This window comes from Channa argus, chromosome 1 (genome assembly GCF_033026475.1).
Source record: "Channa argus isolate prfri chromosome 1, Channa argus male v1.0, whole genome shotgun sequence".
Taxonomy (NCBI): Eukaryota; Metazoa; Chordata; class Actinopteri; order Anabantiformes; family Channidae; genus Channa; species Channa argus.
Window position 1 is genome coordinate 26,694,226 of NC_090197.1, and position 18,570 is coordinate 26,712,795.

The following is an 18,570-nucleotide window of genomic DNA, read 5'->3' on the forward strand; positions in this document are numbered from 1 at the left end:
ATTAAAAGATGAACAATGCCTGGTGTTTGTGTTTGATCTTGAATATCTTCATGATATAAAAATATGTTTTCAGTTTATCATTAGGAGTTACCATGTGTGGATTACAGCATTTTTAATTTCTATTTAAATAGGAAAACAGTAAAATGTGCAGAACGAATGATAAATACTGTAAAGTGACTGGACATAAAAATGTATAACATTAAAAAACCTAATGAAAACTATATACTAATCCATTCTGACCATCCACCTGACTGCTAATAGTATTAACATTAACATAAACAACTAATAATTAGCAATAATATTTGTTGGAAAGTCTTCTCTGTCAGTGTTTTACTAGCTCTTTATTATAAAAGCGATCAGATTGTGGATGAAGTTAAATTACAATTGCTGTAAATACTTCACTTTAAGTTAAAAAAATTTAAAGCACATCCTTGTTGATGACAGGTAAAAGTATAATTTCAAAGTGTGATAATTGCCCATTTAAAACACAGACAGCACTTAACAGCTTTGTGTTTGAATATTCTCAGTATCTTAACAGCACTTAACCCAAATTAAACCTAATAGCTTTACAAACTGTAACCTATGAGCTCCAGTTACAACTCACCTTCGGCCCAACAGCTCCATCCTCACCAGGAATACCAGGTATCCCAGAAGCCCCATCCGCTCCAGACTCTCCCTAGAAAGCCACAGACATTAACTCAAAACATCTGCTCTATTCTATTGTGTCCAACTGTAGACACAGTTTATTTAAAAGTTTAATTGCCTTACTTTTGGTCCCGGTTCCCCAACACCTCTTTCTCCTTGAGGTCCAGGTTCTCCAGGGAAACCCGGGTCACCCTTAAAAACAACACAAATGACTAAAAGAAACTTAACTAAATATATGTTGGATTTTTAATAAAAACACAGGCAAACCTATTCGCAAAAACAAATAGCATGCTGTAGGGATGACTTTTATGTAGGCCAACCCAGATATTATCCTTGACAAAAAGACAATGGGATGTTTTAACTTGCATTTGGATTATTACGGAAAATCATCTGCACCAAAAAAGAGAAGTATATACTTTTTCTTTCACTTTTTGACCACTTGAAGCTGAAACAAACAATACCATGATCACTAAGCCTCCAGTTTCAGAAATGATTTAGTGCACTCACCTGTCCTACAACCGTCTGCCTTTTTATAGTGACCTGATGTAGCTAGTGATGTAATAAATTAATAAATGTAATAAACTGAACTAGGCTTTAAAGGTGGTTTAATGAGGAGATGAGTTCAGCATGATGTTTAATGTTCCCACAACCTCAGTAAATTAATTTAGACACCAAACGTCTTTCTCTGAGTTTGTAGAAGCTCAAAGACAGCGTGACCAGGGTATTTACTTATGACTTTTATGTCAAAGCGTAAAAGTAAATAAAGATATGACTCTTGATCTCTTGCCCTTGTGTTAACTACAGAAATTATTTAATTTAGCCCAAAACCCAGTCAAAATACCCAAATACTTGGGCACAAGAACTGAAAGGTCAAAATAGTCAAAAGAACAGGTTCATTCCTATGGCACTATATATATATATATATATATATATATATATATATATATATATATATATATATATATATATATATATATATATATATATATATATATACACACACACACATATATGGGCAATCGTAAATCTTTCACCCAAATTCAACAGTGGTTATGGTTGCAGTATTATTTTTATTATTTTTTTGCATGTTGCAATGTTCTAGGATGTTTTAATTTACAATGTTTACAACATTTATGGGCGATTGGTTTAAATCACTGTTAAAATTGCAATATCACAAATTCCAGGATGGACTAATTCAGCCACATGAAGCATGGCATTGAACAAAAACATGCTAGAACATTATAAATTAAATAGGATGGAGTTTCAGAGGGCACTGTGATGTACAAATATGATTATAAAGCTTGAACCATAATACTCAGACATTCTACATATATATAAATAAACAGTTCTCATCTAATAGTACAGTAAAACCATACATTGAAGACATTTGGGTTTAACATCATCAGATGATGGATATGAAACAAAAACTGATATTTACCTGATATTTTATACTATTTACACCTTGATATATCAACACAGAACATAGAACCTTTTGTAACAGACCCAGGTTTTAAGTCAGCATTGAAACATACAGCTTTCAAGTAAATTTAAGTGAATATAAGTTTATATTTAGTTGCAAACTTATGGTTTGCAGTAACTACAGAAACCTTGAGTCAAACACTAAATTGTGGGAACCCGGTGGCTCAACAGGTAGAGCATCCATATGTATTTTTAAATTTACACCCAAAGACTTCAGTGTACAACCAAAACAAACTTTTGGAGGCGACTGTTTTTCTCTATGGAAGCTATGTCTGCGGTTCATTCCTGCTGTGAAAGAAGGTCCAACTTAATCATTCACACTTCCTAAGCTGTGATACAGAAAGGGTAGTTTTTCACTATTTTTGCCTATGTACAAATTTGTAGTGCATATGCTATTTTTATTTTTTATTAGTTATTACTTACAGGAGCAACACGGTGCAAGATCTTTACTTGTTTTACTGTGGGCAGCTCTTCACTGATAATCTGTTACTAACCTTTGATCCAACTATACCAAGTCCTGGAGGTCCCCTTGGACCAGAAGGCCCAGTGGGCCCTTGCTCACCCTAAACAAAAAAATACAAATTTTAAAAAAAGTTTATGAAGTCACACAAATACAGGTTATATAGGGACACAAATTCCTAACAGTTTAATTGATCTTGCCTTTTCTCCTTGGATGTCTGGCCCTGGAAACCCCAAGAAACCTGGCAGCCCAGGGGCTCCTGTGTTTCCCTTAGGGTCAGAGAGTTCATCATCATCAAAGGGTTAAGAGGTCAGACAGTTCGTAATTGTACAGTACATTTGTATTCAACCCCTTTAACCATACCTTGTCACCTTTGTGTCCCATTCCAGGAGGTCCACGGCTGCCTTTAGGACCTTCATACCCCCTGTCACCCTATAAAAAACACATTGGCAGTAGTCAGAAAAGAGACCTAGAAGGATATTTTAAGTCAAACAAGTGAACTATATTCATAATGATGCTTCACCATTTATAAAATCCCTAATAATTGTGAGTTGCTATAGTCAGTGGTTAATATATTAAGCAAAGTAAGGTACGTGCTATTTGCAGTGAGTTTTAACTTGGAACATACCTTGGGTCCTGAAAGACCCTCACCTGGAAACCCTGGAGCTCCTTGCAATCCTGGTGGCCCTGCCGGACCCTTAACACATCAACACAAGTGTAGAGAGTGTTAAGTACTGTACATTAGAACCACTGTATAACTGAATAACCACATGGTTTTTTTTCTCTGCACTGCATAAAACATATGCATAAAACGATATACCTCTTGTTGTACTGCAGATTGTTTACTTTGATTTTAAGATACACAGTGTCTTTGGAAAGACACCTTCACTTTTTGCTGACATTAATAAAGATGTAATTATAAGCTTTACTTTATAATATGCCTTAAACATTAATTGAACTTGTAGTAACAGCTAAAAATTAAGGAATATAGCACACAAAAATAAAGTAATGATACAAGGATGAAGATATCAGCTTCAGTCCCTACCGTGGGAGTTAGTTTGATAAACTTACCACCATCCCTGTTTCACCTGTACCCATGGGTCCAGGTGGACCTGGTCTTCCTTGGTTTCCCTTGTCACCCTGAAAAAAAAAAGTTAAATATCAGAAACAAAATCAGGACTTCATAGCATGTTCATTAGCTTACCCACATGCACCGATCAGCCATAACTTTATGACCACTGACAGACTTTATCTGTCCAGTATAGGGATCCCAACTAATGCTGGCTAACATTGTCAAGACATGCTAATGTAATGGAGTTATTAGTCACGGAAAAGGACCTGCACTTAGGTGGCTCTCAACCTCTCCTAAACCAGTGGTAACATGATGGCAGTGTGGAATATGTCTTCTGTTAAGTTATGAATGGCTTTCAAAAATGTGTCCCACCTCACACCCTGTGGCTTTACTGCACAGCTTGGTGATAGCAGGACAATAGGGGTGTAGTATTTTTGTAATAGCAATGGTGGTATTATTTCTATATAAATTATTTAGCAGGGTTAAGCTAGTAAAAATGATATAGTAACATCATGGTAATTAACAAGTAATGAGCACATAGTATGTTATTGTGACAAATAGATATATCTAAATAATAGGAGGCTAAAAACACACGTTTCATAATGTGGAAACTAAACAGTGCTGCAGTAAAAACCTGGAAACAATCATGTAGATTCTGTGTAATATACATTAAAGAAAGAATGTTTCGACTTAAGTTCATGGTAATATCTGTAATTGTAAAGGTTACAGACATTACCAGGTTATTTCTTAAGTAGTTATTATTATTATTGTTATTATTATTACTAGTATTAGTATTAATAGTATTTAGTATAAGTATTACTTTACTTTTTATGATTAAAATAATAATCCTTTCACATATTATTGAAGCATTACTACATTACAAAATATATCCATTACTTTGTTGTTACCATGCTATTATCTAGTTATTACCTTTTTAATGATGTGTAATTTGTGAGATATTGCCCTGCTATTACCAAACTATAAAATCCACATAATCTGGATAATGTGAATTTGTAGACCGTTAATGTATAACGTTAAATTTGTTAAATTAACTTACTGTGTAGAACTACTTGTTGCTTGTGATATTGTCTGTGATTACAGTTGTTATCATCACATGTCCACAACCTCTGAACCTGCATGAGCTCCAAGTCTGAGGAGGTGGGGGAGACAATGGTCTCCAATATTTTGAATTTGGAGCACAGTGTCAATTTTGGACACTTGATGTCAGTGCCATATATTGTTCTCTAAACTATATCTAATCTAAATTTACCTTAGAACCAGGGAATCCAATGCCGTTATCTCCGGAAGGCCCAGGTGCACCACTTTGTCCTCGCTCACCCTTTAAAGAAATCAAATATAAACATAGAAATCTCAAACTAGCTCTAAGCTGTGAACCCACTTAATGTCTCTGAATCCTGATTCACAGCATTCTTACTTTAAATCCAGTGGGCCCTTCTTGTCCCTGGTCTCCAGGTTCTCCTCTGGCTCCCTGATATGGGAAAAAAAAACGGAAGGGGCATTAAATTACATTTGCTTTCATAAGAAATGTAATTTTAAAATAATATTCTACCACTTCAATAATCTTTTATTCACTTCCTGTTGAATTTCAAGCAGTAAAACTTTATTGTAATTTATTTACAATTTATTTATTTAAAGTTTTATGCATCACAGCTTTTCACACACAGTAGTGTTTGTTTTCAGACTGAAAAGAAAACCAAAGTCAGTAAGTGTACAGTGTATATTTGTAGGATTCACTTATTTATGTTTATTCCATACAAAACACCTAATTGCTAGTTTTCGCAATAATTAATAATATTAAGAACACAATGTAGTTACAAGTTGCCTTATTGTTTTTTTCTTTCACACTAATGCAAGAGCATCAAATTTGTCAAATGTGCTCTGGTTATTTTACCGATATTGTTCCCATAGTTCTAAATGCAGACATAACTTTAGTCAGTGATTCTGAAACATTACCCAGCTTAGCAGTCTCCTGCCATCTGTGCTTCAATAATAAGTCTTCTTATCAAATTGTAAATGGCATGCATTTACATAGCACTTTACTACTTATTCGTACTTAAAAGTGCTTTACACTGCTTCTCATGCACCCTTCACACACTGATGGGGGAACTGATATGCTGCTGGCCAATACTCATCAAGAACAACTTTGGTTTCAGTGTTTTGCTCAAGGAAACTTTAACATGTGACTCTAGGAGCTGGGGATTAAACCAACAACTGTGGGATTGATGGACGACTGCTTTACTTCCTGTGCCACAGTCAGGCAAACTTATTAATTCAATTCAACTTTATTTATAGAGTGCCTATTCACAACAAAGTCATCTCAAGGCACTTTACAGAATAAGGTCAACACTATAAAGCTGTATAGTGAGAACCCAACAAGGAAAAACTTCCTTTAATGGAAGAAGCCTCCAGTGGAGGGTGGGAAACAATCTGCCTTGACCGGTTGGGGTTAGTGGAAAGTGGAGAGAGAACAAAAGAGCAACAAAAAGCAACAACAAAACATCAGGCAGGTTGGTAGGACCAGTAGCTGCACACTAGACAACACAAAGCTTCAAAGCCGGGGACACCTGCAGAAAGGGGCGGAGAGAGGGAGACAGAGAAGGAGAAAGACAACTACGGCAGAAAACACATCGTGGTTCCACAGAAGAGGAGCTTGATAGCTAAAGGCTCTGCCTCCCATTCTACCTTTGGAAATTCTGGGAACCACAAGTAGGCCTGCATTCTGAGATCGAAGTGGTCTACTCAGATAATATGGCGCTATGAGGTCTTCTATATATGATGGAGCTTGAGCGTTCAGAGCTTTTTGTGGAAGAAGCAGGGTTTACATTTTATTCTAGATTTTATAAGAAACCAATGAGAAGCTAGTAAAGGTGAAATATGATCTCTCTTGCTAATTCCATTTAGCACTCTTACTGCAGCATTTTGGATGAATTGCATGGTTTTTTAGGGAGTTACTGGGGCATCCTGATAGTAGGGAATTACAATAGTCCTGCATTTGTTATCTAAAGTAACAAATGCATGGACTGGCTTTTTGGGATCACTTTGAGACTGGATGCTCCTAATTTTGGCAATGTTCTGTAGGTGGAAGAACGCTGTTATAGAGATTTGCTTCATATGTGAGGACAAATCCTGGTCAAAAATAAGTCCATGGTTCCTTGCAGTAGTACTGGAGGCCAGACTTATGCCATCTAGAGTAACAATATGGTTGGGCAGCATGTTTCAGAGATTTTTTGCTGTGTGTCATCAGCATAGCAATGGAAATGTATGGAGTCTTTTCTAATAATGTTGCCTAAAGGAGACATATACTGTATAAAGTAAAAAGTATTTGTCCTAACACAGAGCCTTGTGGAACTCCATAGCTAACCTTTGTGTGCATTAAGTCACTTTGATTTTTTTTTCTCTTAATATTTCTCTTTCTGTCAATCTTGCCTCAAAATAATCAGAAATAGCTGGGTCTGCCACCTTTTTTATACCTTCCACAGAGCATGGTTGGACAATAATTGCTTATTTGTACCATGCACTAAACCTGTGTGGAACCATCCACCCATGGCATATTTCTCTACCCATTTATATTTGGTTTTCCTTTTTTTGGTGTCCCATTGTTGCTATCCTTTCCTAGATTACTACTCTTGTAGTGAATTGGTAACATCCTGTCCTTTAAATCAACTAATATCAAAAATAAAAAAGACTGAAAAGAAAAAAGACGGAACGCATCAGTCCAAAAAGTTATGAATTAACTTTAGACAGTTCATGGGAACTTCAGGCAGGTCAGAGGGACCTATAATCTAATGGCCCTCTGATGAATGCTGATGTTGTTTTACCAGTGCTGAAGGGAGCATCAAGCATTTCAAGAGAAAGGGAATGGATACCATGTGCCTAAATCCTAATTGTCTGGGACAACGTCTACTCAAAGACCACAAATGAACATTAAAGGCTTGGATTCCTCGCTTTAGAAAAGCTACATTAAGAGAGGGATAAAAGTAAATCCACAGTTCACATTCCACAAGTGCAGAGCAGGAGATGAATTCAGCGTGAGGCTTTTACTGCAGCACTGATTGTTTCAGCATGTATGTAGGTGACACAAGAATCTTTCAAACTGATGAAAAACTGACAAAAAATTCAGGAGTAAAGGTTCATGCATATCTTCTTTTTTATAGCAGTACTGTGTGAGAGGTATATATATATATATATATATATATATATATATATATATATAATTATGCTACCACAAAAATAATATTAATTCTAGCAATTACTGTTTTTGTATAGAATCCACAAACAAGCTTTGTGGATTTGTTTTCTTTGTGAATACTTGTTTGTGTAATTTGACTTTGCTTGACCCCACGTCCACCTCTAAACACTTAATGCTCTGTAATTAGCACAAACAAAGTAGCTTGTTTGAGGATACTATACATAAACACTAAATGTGAATAATTGTGCTTTACCTAACACCTTTTTGGTCACACTTTATAACATCACTCAGTTAAAGCAGCATAATACAGAGGAAGGTGTAATGCTACCGGAGTACGCCAGAAGAATTATTCACAATTTTTCCTTCAAGTGAGGACAAGAATATTTGCTTAATCCAACCAAAATTCAGAGAAATGCTTAAAGGCACTTGAAGGGCCCGTTATTGGCAATAAGCACAGGCTACTGCATATGATTCAAAAGAACAAAAATAAATTATAAATAACTCAAACCAATAGTCCAAGTTGTTCTTCTAAAATTTGAGGTGTGAGTAAGTAAGCCACAGTCAACTGGTAGAATTATGGTGAATCACATTAGACTGGGTAGTATTTTGTAAAAAAAAAAAAAAAAAAATTGTTTACATGTTTTGGTATAAATTATTCTGAGGGGGGCCTGGTGGCTCAGAGGTACAGCATTGGGCTGGGATGCCAACGGCTGCAGGCTTGAATCCCACGGCACCAGATGTGGCGCCACCCAGCCAAAAGGGCCACCCCGGTGCCGGTCCCGAGCCCTGACAAAATGGGAGGGTTGTGGCAGAAAGAGCATCCGATGTAAAAACTCATGGCAAATCAACATGTGGAACACATTCCGCTGTGAAGACCCCTGAAGGAGCAAGCCGAAAGCCATTGATCTTTTTGGAATAAATTATTGTGTCATTCATTGGAGCAGGTTTTTAGGGTTAAACTTTTTCTGTTCATTGTGGCCAAACAACTTAATGTTAGTCTAATTTGAGCAAAACATTTTACTCCAGAAGGCTTCTTTTTTTTGAATGTCCTCTTAGTAAGACAGTTTCAGTCTTCTACAGAACATGGGAAGTGGCTTGAGTTGAGAATGAGTTTTATTTAGAATCAGCAGTTGTTTAGAAATGGCTCCAAGAGACATTCCTGACGTGTAAATCTGCCATTCTTTTCCCCAGATCTGCACTGAGCTTCTTAAATTTTCAATTACACTAGATGTTGCTCAATCCACTGAGTGCTGTCAAACAAACCCTTTTAATGTTGGTACATTCAAAGCAATGTATTGTCAGTTTGAACTTATTATTTGAATGAATATTATGCTATATACTATGTGTGAAAGGATTATTCACCTGCTCTCCTCTGGGCCCTCTTATGCCAGGAGGTCCAGCCACACCCTAGAGAACAATACAAAATATTATTATATTCATGTACAGAACCTGGTTACAGCAACAGTCAACAGTCAATAAAAAACAACAACATAAAACCTACTTTTTGTCCCTTTTCACCATGGACACCACATTCACCCCGCTCTCCCTAGAAAACATAGCCAGTGATAAAATATGTAAGTCCACCTTATTTTAAAGATTTATATTGTCTTAAAAATATTTGCACACTGCCAAGATCCATTATGTACAAAGTCATCAAAATTCAGTAGAATAAAATGCATAATAATACACACTTTTTCCCCTTTGCGGCCAGGTCGACCCTATAAAAACAAAACGATAAGTTGTGTCAGACATCTGACTATCCATCAAGTATAATACTAAAAGAGAGCTCAACCAGCCAACATTAACACTGGACTGCTTGAGATACATTTAAATATTCACAGGTAGAAAAAGACTCATGGCAACAACAATAATTTACAGTTCCTCCAGAAAGTATTCACAGCGCTAAACTTTTTCCACATTTTGTAATGTTACAGCTTTATTCTAAAACAAATTAAAATCATTATTTTCCTCAAAATTCTACAAACAATACCGCATATTTACAACGTGAAAGATGTTTGTTTGAAATCTTTGCAAATTTATAAAAAAGTATTCACGGCCTTTACTTAATACTTTACTACTTTAATACTTTCATCAAGGATGTCTCTGTACATTGCTGCATTCATCTTTCCCTCGATCCTGACTAGTCTCCCAGTTCCTGCCACTGAAAAACATCCCCACAGCATGATGCCCTCACCACCATGCTTTACTGTAGAGATGGTATTGGCCAGGTGGTGAGCAGTGCCTGGTTTCCTCCAGACATGACACTAGGCTTTCAGGCCAAAGAGTTCAATCTTTGTTTCATCAGTCCAACGAAATTTGTTTCTTATGGTATGAGAGTCCTTCATACGGCCTGTCATGTGCCTTTTACTGAGGAGTTTTACTCCACAATGGCCCAAAGCACACAGGCAAGATAACAAAGTAGTGGCTAAGGGACAACTCTGAATTTCCTTGAGTAGCCCAGCCAGATCCCACACTTGAACCCAATTAAACATCTCTGGAGAGATCTTCAAACGGCTGTTCACCGACATTTCCCATCCAACCTGATGGAGCGGTACAGCAAATAAAAATGGGAGAAACCCCCCAAAAATTTGTGTGCCAAGCTCAGGAAAACTTGAGGCTGTAATTGGTGCTAAAGGTTGCTTCAACAAAGTATTAAGCAAAGGCAATGAATACTTACGTACATGTGATTTTTTTTTTTTTTTTGGGGGGGGGGGGGGTTATAATAAAGTTATAATAAATTTCCAAAGATTTCAAACAAACTTCTTTCATGTTCTCATTATGTGGTGATGTTTGTAGAATTTTGAGGAAAATCTTGAATTTAATTCATTCTGGAATAAGGCTTTAACATAACAAAATTTGGAAAAAGTTAAGTGCTGTGAATACTTTCTGGGGGCACTGTAAGCAAATGCCAAAAAACTTCAGTGAACTGAAGCAATGTTGTAAAGGAGAATGTGCCAAAATTACTCCACAACGATGTGTGAGACTGATAAAGTCACACAGGAAGGTGGGAATGTGGATCTGCAAGCTATTGAATAATTTAACTGCATCTTTTACTTGTTTTTGTCATGTATATTTTAACCCACTGCCTGCCCACATTTAGCTCATATTTACATGTACCTGTACCCACTACCTACTAGAAAGCATGACTTTTTTCTGTTGTAAAACACTCCAATAAAAGGTTCATTGTAATCAAAACTTTTTCTTAAATATTTGACGATTACCTCAAGGCCCTGCATTCCTGGACGTCCATTGATTCCAGATTCCCCCTACAATGACCAAGCCCAGACAAAAAGAGTTCATCGGACAACACTTCACAATTTTTTTTTTTAATCAGAGCTGGATTATGTACACAATAGAGACTTACACGAGAACCTTTTGGTCCCGGAGGTCCATCAGATCCTGGCTTCCCTGGTTTCCCCTAGATGAAAGTAAAGGGAGAGATTGGGCAAAATGAGAATGTAGGGGCCTGGTTTGGACTGTATATCCATGAGTTTATTTGCATAGCAAAAGTTGAGGTGCCTTCATAGCGTGACCTGTCTATAAACCCTCTGAAACATAGACCTCCAACTCAGTGTAACAGGTTCTCAAATAACTGCAACCTTTGTATTTGATCAGGTTTTTTCTTCCATCCTTGACCTTTGCCTCTTTGACATTGATGCCAGTGAAAACACATCTTTCAGCTGCCCCTCTTCACCTGCTACACTTGTATTGTGGGAAATATTTTCTGCAGTTTTACATTCTTTCCTTTTAGTGCTTTGGATGCATGCCAGATGAAACTGCTGGTAGAGGCTGCTGGCCTGGCTGCTGAGGCTAGGCGAAGTGCAAAGCTTGTGCAAAGTGCAAAGTGCAAAGCTCTGTGTCAAAGAGGAAGTTGTGAGAGAAATTTCCTACAAATGCAAAATGCCTGGTCATGGTGACCAAATGCATTCTTTGAACTCTGCTGTCACACCTCACCAGACCTTCTGTCTGGACTGTCTTTAGACCAGAGCTTCATCAGGAAGCTGTCCCAGCAAGGAACATAGGAGATGAGTAGTATCACATACATACAGGGGAATACGCAGTGGTCAGGAATCTAATTGTATGTATGTTCTGTAAGGTATATTTGCACTGAGTCAGTATTTTGTCCTTTTGTGGGAATTCAGCTGCTGAGCTAAGTGGTTAAAAGGCACCTATAACCTGTAAAGCTTGTCAATCTTATTGACCCACTCTGAATGAACTGCTCTGCTGTGTTTCGCCCTTTTGCTGATTAAACTCACCATAACCATCAATGTGAGCTGGCTTTGCCTCTTAAACGTGCCTTACTGTTTTTGCCACCACAAAAGTGAGTTTCAACCTGAAGCCAGCAGACACTATCAAAACAGGATGTTAAGGTTGTACAGATATTGTGTTTCTACATAAATCGATATTGTGAGTATTTTTATAAAAATATATATAATACATAATAATGAAACATGTCACCCAGTGCAATAGTGTGGCCAGGTGTTTGCTTCAAACAACAATACGGGTAGCTATTTTCGGTAGGATTGTGGAAAACTGGTTCTGGTCTGAATTTACCTCTGAGCCCCCCACTGAGTCGCAATGGGATGATATCCATAAACCACAAATGCTAAATGCTAAACAAATGCTATAATCTTTTTTATTTATCTCAGTATTGGTAAAGTTCAGACATTAAAGGGTCAATAATTTGACCCTCTTAGTAAGTAACATGGTGTCATTAAAAAAGTCCTGCCTGTAGTGGCTAGTAAAGTGGCTTTAGACCTTAATCTTGGTATCCAGTAAAATGTTTAGGATACACTTTCAATTTGAAGTGACCATTTGTTCTGACTGTAAAATTTCAAATAATAAGATAAACACATGCAGTAATAATTTGTAATAAGGGAGTGCTGGGTTAGGCTAAGTAAGGCTTTTCTTAACTGGGTAACATGTGGAATAACATTGTTCTGAGAATGGTGCAGATCCAGATCATATACACATTCTGATCATGATTAAATGAACCATATGTACACTCACTGAAGATCCGGGGTGACCCCTTTCCCCTTTCTCACACAGGCAAGTCTTTGGCTGTGGGCACTACAAAAAAATATAGGAACGAGAAACACAAAAGTACAAAATCAGACAACTAAAATAGAATTAGCATTGACAAAGAGATTCAATTACATAAATAAATGATAACAAGGATGATACTAATAATAAACATCATGTAACTTACCCCAGTTTTGACAATTGTGTTCTGAAAGAAAAAAACAAAAGAATTCTTCAGCAAACAAACAACTCCCTATTTACAAAAACACAATTTTAGTGTAATTATGTAATGCTCATAATTATCTCTAATACTGCAATGTATACTTTTATTTTACACTTGACACATACAGCTGCTGTGTGTTAGCATCCAGCCTAAACAAATAAGTTCTATACTGAGACTAAGCTAGGCTAGCTGTTAGGCTAACCAGATTAACCTGCTGCTGGCTGTATCCCTTTATTTAATTAACAGACCTTATTTGATTCTCTATGTATTTTTTTATTGTGTACTTCTTTAAAGTCCAGCAAACATTGTAAACAAACTTCACATGTTCATATGTTTTTTTGCCAGAATATCCTGCATTTATTGTGGCGAGACTTTGTGCAGTTGGTGCCTGCTAATCCAATACAGTGACCTGGTTGTAATGAACAGGACTCACCAGCTCCCTGAAGAGTCTGTCCTCCAGCTGGCTGTCACTAAGGCTGAAAACATGTTGCTGTGGGGCAGCACTGGCAATGGAGCGCAGCTTTGCACTCATGGCACCATCCTTGGCATCGCCAGACAGACTAATGGTGAACATCCTGATGTTGTGCTGTTTGGCCTCAGCAGCCGCTGTCACAGCACTGGGGCTGCGAGGGTGGTCTGCTCCATCTGTCAACAGCAGTGCTACCCTCAGGCTGCTGGAAGACGTCTCATGACTGAACAGCTGGGTGGCGTTGGTAATGGCATAGGCAGAGTAGGTACCATGGCCGATGAAGGTCATCGCGGCAACCCGGCCCTGGAATACATCGAGGTCCTGCCAGTCTCTGAAGTTGTGCTCCACTGAAACAGTGCTGCTGTACTGAAGAGCAGCCAGGCGCAGACGCAACCGCCAGCCTGCAGAGTGCAGCTGCATGAGCTTGGTGCTGAAACGCAGAATGAACTGTTTCTGCTCCTCAAACAGCAGAGCTTTGGCTTTCTCTGAACTGTCCACAATGAACATGACCTCCACCGGACAGATCAGGGCTGGACAGGAAGCACAACACAGTAGGACATATTAGGCAACATTGAAAACAGGTTTTTTAAACTAAATTTGATATGAACAGATATCATGAAAAGAGGATTATTCTTAACCCTCGGGTGACTCGAGCTATTTTTTAAAACTTCTGATTTTACCTAAACACAGCAACAAAGTTTACCAGTCATGTGGTATGCCAATCATGATCATCCAGCATGCTCAGGAATCCAAGAGGGCTAATGGATATGGTAAACCTCTGATGTTGCATCAAGTTCTACCATTGGGATCATTTGGTTTACAGGCCAAACCTTTTGATCAACAACAAGAACCTCCAACACTAACAATAAGAGTTTCTATAGAAAGGAAGCATATTGACCCTGACAAATGCACAAATCTGAATGAATAAATTAAATGCATGCAAAACATAAAAAATGTTATGTTTATGTTTCCTGCATGACACAAATGAGCAAATAAATCCATATTAAACTACTGTTTATGCTATGACTTTTTTATCTGTTTCCAGATGTCTCAATTAAACACCTATAGGAGAATAGAGTTTAAAAATTCTTGTATAATCAATGTCAAGGAGCCAAGTCAAGTCCTTTACCAGCACAATGTGGCCTAAAACTTTTCTGCGCACAATTCTTCACTGCACAGCACATAGCTATAAGAGTAAAACTGCTGCAAAAAGGACAAGGGCATGGTGTCAAACTCAGCACCAAATTACTTTCAGGCCTTCATACAGTTCAGTTTTTGTTGCTGCAGTATACAGTACAGTATAGTTACATACATAAGTAACAAAAACTTAGTAAAAAGAATAATGGACAATGTTCTAATTAAATACGGCTGTATAAAGTAGTAAATATTATCAGACTTTTTTCAGACTGTATCGGTAAATAACCTGTTTACACTCTGAGCATCTGATACATCGAAACCTTTCATGGTTTTTAAAACACTTACTCTTGGCCTCATTTATGATGATCTGGTTATTGTTTCTCTGTCCATTCCTCCTTCGGTTTTGGCATCTGATTGGGTTTGACAGGGTCAAAATAACAATAGAAACCTTTAGGAACCACTTCAGGGTCATTGTCCTGCTCAGCTGCTTGCCCTCTGAGAATGAGGAGAAGAGTTATACTTCTGTGAACTTTATTAATAAATAGTGTCAGTCAGTGAGATCTGCCATACATCATTGCTTCAATCTAGTCTAAGTCAATCCACAAAGGCTGCAATGATTTTACATCCGCACAAGAGGGAGACATGACAAGTTACAGAAGTAACAGCTGAACGTTTTCAGCATCCTGATGGTGGTAATAAACATACAGCTAGTGTCTGCTCTCTGTTTAGGGTGAGGTCAAATATTTACAATCACAGACACTGACATTAAAACTGTTACCTTTTCTGATAAGGACACACTTGTTGTCACTTGATGCTGTGATATTTGTTATTATATATCTAGCGTAGATTGTATGAATGCTTCTGATCCACCTACTGGTCCAAATATAACAAACTATGCTACTACTGCTCCTATTACTACATACATTATCACAACTACCTTCCAATTCTACATTTGAAGGTCCTACAAATGCTGCATGTACAGTAGTAGTAGCAATATAAAATGTTCTTTAAAAATTAATCATATTATAGCAATATTGTTGCTCTTCTGTTTATAGAATGATAACTATTCCTTTGCTGTCAATACATATTAAGTGACTGAGTAATTTATTTTAAATATTAATTCTTAGTTAATTTATTTTTGTATCAGTGTAATAAAGAACTTTGGGTGCTCAGGTGTTCAATTCAATGGTGACTGGTTACTCTACTTGATAACAATTATCACTGATTTTCCACAAAATGGGTTTTAGCTTAATTTAAAGTAATAATCTACGTAATGTGATACACTGTGCTATGACCGTGCAGCAATAAAATTACAGTCAATTGTCCTTCACAAACAAAATACAGTCAGCCTCACCAGTAGTCTAATTATGTTTCTCAGTAAGATCTACTGATCTGTGGTAGGAAACTAAAACTATCTGAAAACAAATTTAATTTAATTTGACTCTCACAGTCAGTTAGATTAATTTTCATAAATTCTGTAAATTGATCACATACCTGCGTAAAAAAATTCAAAGCTCCGGGTTAATCCATCAGTGAGACGAAGGGGTGCTGGCCTGAGGCACATAGAGCAGCAGGTCTTGGCTCCAACCAGCTTCAGCTCAGATGCTCACAGTTCACACATGACAAGACTGCAGCAATAACTCCCCCTGCTACTCCCTTCACAATAAAACTGTAGTGAAACAACAAAGAGATTTATGATGATTTTAGTACATGTTTGAAATTCAGAATTATACTTTATGTTTTATTTTACAATGGTATCCTTAGGAATATGTTTTGACACATTATTTGGGATTCTGCATACACTTTTTGAGGAATGAGTGATAATTTGCTTTTATTTTGAAATTAGCTTCAGCAAACTGACAGCTGCATTTAATGCCACAATTAATTGTTTAATTTACTCCAATTTTAGCTAAATGTTAATCAGCTACTTTAAGGTCTTATTGTTTCCTCATGGAGCAACTGTGGCGCAAGAAGGTAGAGAGCTCATAAACCAATAGTGCAGTTTTTGGTTTGATCCCCGGCTCCTCCAGTCACACATTGAGGTGTCCTTGAGTAAGACACTGAACCCCAACTTAGTTGCTGCTGGTGAGTGTTGGCCAGCTGCAAGCAGCTCCCCTCATTGGTATGTGTGTGATTCTGATTGTGAATGGGTGAATAAGAAGCAGTTTAAAGTGCTTTAAAGGCCAATAGGTAAGAAAAAAATGTGCACTTTGGTAGTAGCAGCTCCTGGCCTACCAATATGAAGCATTTAGGGTGAGGAAGACAGCACATAAAGGTGGAAATAGGACATTGTCTTAGGTTACTACTGGAATATATTCAATCGAGGGAGGGAAAATTTTCCCTCCTAAAAAATTTTTGGATGCCTAAACTTAATGTTTATGAGAAATCAGTTTCTAAGCAGCAACTTGGGAATGTTAAACAGCTGCAAGAAAATATACCTGGAGGATGTAGGTATGATAAACTTCTATTAGCTGCTCCAATAATTCATACCGACAGGTTCAGATAAGAGCTCATGCCCAGTTTCCAATGTAAATCATTGACATGTGTGACACCTGTTGCTGTTCTATGCAAATAGTTACCAGTCGTTCATTTAATATTAACCTGAAACTTTTTTTCTGGTCAAAAATACACAGTTGCCTGTGATGTAAGGCAGGTCATGTGTGTGGGAACTGTGATTGTACTGTGTACTGGGCACTACAAGATGCATATATTATTTTTAGGAAAGAAGTGTAAACAAAACATTTATTACATACTTTATAAGCATTTATATGCTTTCTATTTCTATATTTCATAATATATACTCGCCCCTGATATTGTAGACCCTGGCCTCTATTGATCTTGTACGTAGATCTTGCACCTCTGTGTTGTCTTTCAGTCCAGCCTTATATATATATATATATATATATATATATATATATATATATATATATATATATATATATATTCCTTTTAGCTTGGTTACCATTAACGCATCTTTACATTCTACTTGCTTGACTGTATTCATAATAAGTTGCAATCTTTGCAGTCTGTGTGGGGCTGGGAGGGTACCGTCTGCGGTGGGTTTACTGGAGATTTGACACTGAAAACACAAGCGTTGACAACATGGTGAGACAGCAAAACCCAAACACTGAATCTGTGTTTCTCTGCAGAAAACTGGGGAGACTGTGTTTAGAAAGCAGCCTGAGTGCCTGCTGGGTGTATGGGAAGAGCTGGTGTTCCACAGGCTGTGGAATACTGTCTGCAGACAGCTCAGTGTTAAAACAACCCAGCCAGACAGCAACAACATCAATAACAGACTGGGAGTTTGGAGGGTGCTTCCTGCAGCAGTTCAACATATTTTGGTAAGCCCAATGAGATTTTTACAACACAAGGCTACACAATGAGACACTTTCTGGATGTAAGCATGGCCATGTGAAATCTGCCAAAGAGGGGCAGGAAATGTGCCACAGCCTTGCAGTTCTCTCCTTTGAATTAATTAACCAAAAACCCAAAATGAAAAAAAGCTCAGTCATAAAAGGTATGTGTGAGATACAATTGTCTGTCAAGGTTATTGGAAGTTGAATCCACATCAGAGCAAGAACGTTCATTGAATATGTTGAAACAGTAACTTTGATCTGCGTTTCTCGACGTGATAGAGGCTATGGAATTTAGTTCGGTCCTCTGGAAATATCAAGTGGGCCAATATGAAAATTTACAGTAAACTTCTTCAGGACCCATATTTTATTGTTAGTAAGTTTATCCACCCTTCAACAATAATTGACTGAAATCAGTGTGGTCAACACAAATATTGGTTGGGACTGTACACATTTGTATAGAAGTGATGTATGAAGTGCATTTGACCACTGACAAATTC

The 18,570-nt window shown here is 37.4% G+C and overlaps 1 protein-coding gene across 1 annotated transcript in view; it reads right to left on the reverse strand.

Moving 5' to 3' along the window:
• Window positions 1-16,304, reverse strand: part of col28a1a (collagen, type XXVIII, alpha 1a) — a 41,184-nt gene extending 24,880 nt beyond the window's left edge. The window contains exons 1-19 of the mRNA XM_067510550.1: window positions 16,212-16,304; window positions 15,063-15,212; window positions 13,545-14,110; window positions 13,076-13,096; window positions 12,877-12,936; window positions 11,231-11,284; window positions 11,088-11,132; window positions 9,558-9,584; window positions 9,368-9,412; window positions 9,229-9,273; window positions 5,092-5,145; window positions 4,927-4,995; window positions 3,656-3,724; window positions 3,213-3,281; window positions 2,948-3,016; window positions 2,785-2,853; window positions 2,619-2,687; window positions 769-837; window positions 605-676 (exon numbers count right to left, since the gene is read on the reverse strand). Coding sequence (XP_067366651.1) covers window positions 605-676; window positions 769-837; window positions 2,619-2,687; window positions 2,785-2,853; window positions 2,948-3,016; window positions 3,213-3,281; window positions 3,656-3,724; window positions 4,927-4,995; window positions 5,092-5,145; window positions 9,229-9,273; window positions 9,368-9,412; window positions 9,558-9,584; window positions 11,088-11,132; window positions 11,231-11,284; window positions 12,877-12,936; window positions 13,076-13,096; window positions 13,545-14,110; window positions 15,063-15,212; window positions 16,212-16,281 — 1,692 coding nt within the window. The 5' untranslated portion in view covers window positions 16,282-16,304. The remainder of the gene's footprint in view (window positions 1-604; window positions 677-768; window positions 838-2,618; window positions 2,688-2,784; window positions 2,854-2,947; window positions 3,017-3,212; window positions 3,282-3,655; window positions 3,725-4,926; window positions 4,996-5,091; window positions 5,146-9,228; window positions 9,274-9,367; window positions 9,413-9,557; window positions 9,585-11,087; window positions 11,133-11,230; window positions 11,285-12,876; window positions 12,937-13,075; window positions 13,097-13,544; window positions 14,111-15,062; window positions 15,213-16,211) is intronic.
• Between the last annotated feature and the right edge of the window lie 2,266 nt (window positions 16,305-18,570).